The following is a 4,964-nucleotide window of genomic DNA, read 5'->3' on the forward strand; positions in this document are numbered from 1 at the left end:
AATTGTTTGAATTTCAAAATAATGGTCACTGATCGATTTGAAAAATGTTACTGCATTTCACAAGATGTTCATGAATTTTAAAATAAAAATGGAAAAAAGGAAGAAAAATCGAAAAATCGAAAATGCAAAAAGAACGGAAAGAACGAAAGCGAAAAAAAACATTAAAACCCGAAAGAAAGAAAAAACTCTCCTAAAACCGGAAAAGAGCTAGGCTGGCCTAGGGATCCGGGGAGAACGGCTTCTTTTTTTGCAAGTTCGTACATTCAGCTGCGTTGCAATGGGCCATGGCAGGATTTACAAGTTAAAAAAACGCGGAGTTCATCACTGAAACAAAAGGAGTAGATTTTTCTGTTTCTCTTCAGGTGTAAATCCAGGAACTTTTATCTTCAACCATCCGAAGGTATGTTTTTAAATTACAATTCATTTTTTGAACCGAGCATTAACCACTTTCCATTAATTTTTTAACGGAAATACAGAGTTCCAGAACAAGAGAACAGAAGACAGGAGAGGAGCTAACAGGAAACCCACTACCTGCGCCTGCAATCAACATCGCTGTGATTCACCTGCCATTACAACAACAATTACCTAGGCATTATTTAGTTTCCAGATCAACACAGGCTACACAGGTTGCGAGTCACATCGCTGCGATTCAGCTGCCGGAGCCACCGATTGACATCGCTGTGCGGGCTCCTCGTGCCGTGGTGTCACGCCTTGCGGAGCTGGTGCATGGTCTTCAAGGCGGAGATGGCCGTGGCCGGGTCGAGGCTCTTGGGGCACGTCGCCGTGCAGCTCTTGATCATCCTGCACCTGTACAGCTTGTCCCACCCCTCCGACAGCGCCTGGATCCGCTCCTCCCCGTAGTCGTCGCGGCTTCAAATTATCATTGCACCACGAATCACTCTAGTTAGATATTCTTTGATCCCCGCAAAAACAAAAACAAAATCATACGAAGTACTGTACTACGCACGTACCTGTCGGAGACCCAGCGGTAGGCGTGGAGCAGCGCGGCCGGGCCAAGGAAATCCTCGGAGTTCCACCAGTAGGACGGGCAAGCCGTGCTGCAGCACGCGCAGAGGATGCACTCGTACAGCCCGTCCAGCTTCCGCCGCTCGCCCGGTGACTGCGCGTGCTCCCGCCCCTCCGGCGCCCCACGCTTCGTCTTCAGCCACGGCTCAATCGACCTTCCATTATTCGTTTGGTTATTGCAACATTAACGACTAGACTACGTGGTATGTAACTCAACGAGTAGGCGCGTGCGTGCGTACTTGTACTGCTGGTAGAAGTTGGTGAGGTCGACGACGAGGTCCTTCACCACGTACATGTGCGGCAGCGGCGTAATCATCGTCGCCGTCGACGTGTCGGTGTCGATGGGCTTCAGGCACGCCACCGTGTTCACCCCGTCGATGTTCATGGAGCAGGAGCCGCAGATGCCCTCCCGGCACGACCGCCGGAACGCCAGCGTCGAGTCGTGCTCCGACTTGATCTTCTGGAGCACGTCCAGCACCTAGGCATGCACATGCACAATCATTCATGCCCGCACAATCAAGCTGCAAACGAACAGCAAGACCAACGTAGCGTACCATTGGGCCGCACGTGCCGAGGTCGACGAAGTAGGACTGCAGGAACGGCCGGCCATGCGCGTCCGGGTTCCACCGGTATATCTGGAACTCCTTCACCGTCGCGGCCTTGCCGCCGCTCTTCTTCTCCTCCTCGCCCGCGGCGAGGCCGGCCTGCTTCTCCGCGGCCTCTCGTGCGTCGACGCGCGCGGCCGGGTGGCCCTTGAGCGCGGGGAAGTGCTCGTCGCCCTTCACGGCCCTCTTGGCCGCGCCAGCCACCCGGTCCTTCACCGACGCCAGCCTCGGCAGCGTCCTCCTCAGCATCGCGAATCGCAGCAGTACTCGCTCGCAGTGCGGCCGGTTGTACGTGGCACCTGCCGAGGATCACTCGAGCGGTGGACCTAAAAGGCTGATGCGCTGCACGGCACGTGCCCGGCCCGACGACACGTGTGGCACTCTAGGACAAGATATGTGGAAGGTGGAACCTAGAGCGGTTTGAGGCCGCGGTAGGATAGCGATCGCCCATGCGGGCTCTAACGTGGGCCGAGGCCCAAGTAAGTAGCGAAGCGGGATCGTTTTTCCACCGGCTTTGGAAGCTTTCGTTCGGACTTTTTGAAATTTCAGAATATTTCTGAAATCATTTAGTATCTTATAAATTTGTAAAAACACCCATTAAATTTTTGTTTTTCAAAATATATTTTTTATTGACGATTTATTTTGAATTTATAGATTTTTTAATTCGTGACCTTTTCGATTTTTGTGGATATTTATTGAATTCAAAATAAAATTTAGAAATTGATGAACCATTTTTTGAAATCCTAAATATTTTTTTCAATTCGTGAACAATGAATTTGTGAACTTTTGAATTCGTAAAGTTTTTGGATTTGCAAACTTTTTGTCAACCATGGAATATTCTGGATTTGCAAAAAAGTAATTTGTGACCATTTATTGATTGAAGATTTTTCTAAAAATTCGTGAACATTTTTTGATTCGCGATTTTTGTTTCAAATTGGCAAATATTTCTTCTCTATGTTTCATGCCCGGTTTTTCTACTTTTCTCATTCATCCTTTTGCTAATAAATTTCAATGTGCATTTAATTAAACGTTCAGTGTATAAATGATCAGTGTGTATTAGAAAAAATATTCACCGTACATGGGAAAATTTCACTATATATAAAAAGTGTTCATCGTATAATAAAAATTTGGTCAGTATGTATCGGAAAAATTGTTTACCATACATTAAAAATTGTTCAGTTTGTATCTAAAATATGTTCATCATATGCTAGAAAATATTCTCTGTGTATTTCCAATTTTTGAAAGTTTTCCTGGTATATCATAAAAATGTTTATATTACAACAAACTATAGAAAAGGAAAAGGAAAAAAAGCCGAAAGGAAAGCCAGAAGAAAAATACATACATGAAGAGGAGAAAAATCAGAAGAAGAGAGGAAAACAAAAGTAAAAAGAAACAAATAGTACTACAAGGTAGACTGAACATTGAACTTTTTTGGTCCATCGAGACAGCAGGTAGACTAGGTTAAATTCTCTTTCAAAAAAGAACAGCTTGGGTGAACCGACTAAATAGCCGTGATTGCTAATTTGGGCTTATAGCGCCATCTATCGGGACAATGCTACATATCTCTTACAGCGCTACATAGCACTCGCATCGCCCGCAATGCGCGGTCAGCACTTCCTCTAATGGCCGGCCCAGGTTCATATTTTTTACACCTGGCTTGTTTTCAAATGTCGCTTTTCTATCTAGGTCATCTTTTAACGAGGTCGCTTCCTAGTTAAAATGTTGCTAAACTCAAAAGAAATTCATGAATTCAGAAATGTCTAGGAATTCCAAAAAATGTTCATAAATTCAGAAATATTCATGTATTCAGAAAATTTTGTGAATTTCAAAAATGTGCATGGATTTCCAAAAAAACATTGTGGATTGAAAAAAAATAGTAGACAAACTTTTGACATCATGGTTTTATTTTTGAAAATTATGACATTTCTTGAAGTTGTGAACAGTTATTTAAATTCTATTTTTTCAAATTGTGGACAACTTTTGAAAACAATTTTAATAGAACACGAAAAATATTTGAAACCATGATTTTTTGCTAAAAAACTATAATTTTTTAAACTAAAAAAACAAAGGACGGATATAAAAAGAAACAAATAAACCAGATTTTTTTAGTGGTACACATAAACCAGATAGAGCTGGAAAAAATGCACATCATGGTTCGCTTGCTGGCTTTCCTAATAGGTTGGCACATCTTGTACACTTACGAAGTGATCTGCTGCTTAACGATCGCAATGCTACACAACATTTGTGCAATTATAGGGCTGTCAGGACTAGGCGCACTAAAAAAAGTTGCACCCGTGTCGCACGTAATGTTTTAGCCCCTTGTTGCAGGTCGTGTTTTGTTTTTTGCGATTGCCCCGGCTTGTTTTTTGAAGCTTATAGAACAGGCTGATTTTGGGAAGCTTCTATAAGCTCTTGACCAGCTTTGGGTTTTACGTTCGGTTCTCGTATTTTCGTTTCCGTTTGCTTTTTTCATGTTCTGATATTTTTCAAAGCCATGTTTTTTGCCAAAATTCAGAAATTTTTTGAATGCTTGATTTGTTTCATGTTTATATATTTTATTTAAATTCCAGGACTTATTTAAAATCCGAAATTTTTAAAATTTGTTAAAAATCAATTCACAAGTTTTTTGAATTCATGATCATTTTTTGAGTGTGCGAACTTTTTTCCAAATTCATTGATCTTTTTAATACTCATGAACTTTTCTCAAAGTTAACGGTCAATAGTCAACGGTCAACTAGGTCAATCGACAACCGAGCACGCGTGCGCGTGATATGCCAAGCGAGCTGCTCGCCTCGCGTTGCTGGGCCACACCAAGCGAGCAGTCGCATGGGCGCTGGCTGCCTAGCTGGCGCATAAGGCGCCTAAATATGATGTATCCTAAATTGTGGGAATGCTATAATGGCAAGATGGTACTCACCCTAGTTACTGAAAATGGGCCAGCCCAATAACTAACTAGTGCCTAGCAGTTTTGTGAAACATCTTTGGTCCAGCGTGCGGAACCTTCTACCCAACTATTGAAAGGTGTTACACGATTTTTTTATTCTTTTCTGTGTTCTTTCTATTGATTTTCATGTATTTATTTTTATTATTTCTTCTATTCATTAATTTATTTTCTTTTCCATTTACTTTTAGTTTTCGTTTCCTTTTTTCCTATTTTCAAATATATGTCAACTTGTCCAAAAAAAATTGAACTTTTTTGGTATACAGGTTGGACATTTTTTAGATAAAACATGAATAAATTTTAGATCCATCCTGCAAATTTTATGTGAGTACATATTCAAAATTTTGTAAAATGCACATGAGACCTGTTTAAATACACCGTGAACATTTTTC

General features: G+C 42.0%; 1 protein-coding gene across 1 annotated transcript; it reads right to left on the bottom strand.

Moving 5' to 3' along the window:
* Window positions 1-508: 508 nt before the first annotated feature.
* LOC123106994 (succinate dehydrogenase [ubiquinone] iron-sulfur subunit 2, mitochondrial) lies at window positions 509-1,941 on the bottom strand. The gene is made up of 4 exons (XM_044529006.1): window positions 1,581-1,941; window positions 1,266-1,504; window positions 972-1,181; window positions 509-870 (listed from the first exon to the last, which is right to left on the bottom strand). Exons 1-4 carry the CDS (start codon window positions 1,878-1,880, stop codon window positions 705-707), a joined length of 915 nt encoding a protein of 304 aa, XP_044384941.1. The 5' UTR covers window positions 1,881-1,941; the 3' UTR covers window positions 509-704.
* Between the last annotated feature and the right edge of the window lie 3,023 nt (window positions 1,942-4,964).

This window comes from Triticum aestivum, chromosome 5A (genome assembly GCF_018294505.1).
Source record: "Triticum aestivum cultivar Chinese Spring chromosome 5A, IWGSC CS RefSeq v2.1, whole genome shotgun sequence".
Taxonomy (NCBI): Eukaryota; Viridiplantae; Streptophyta; class Magnoliopsida; order Poales; family Poaceae; genus Triticum; species Triticum aestivum.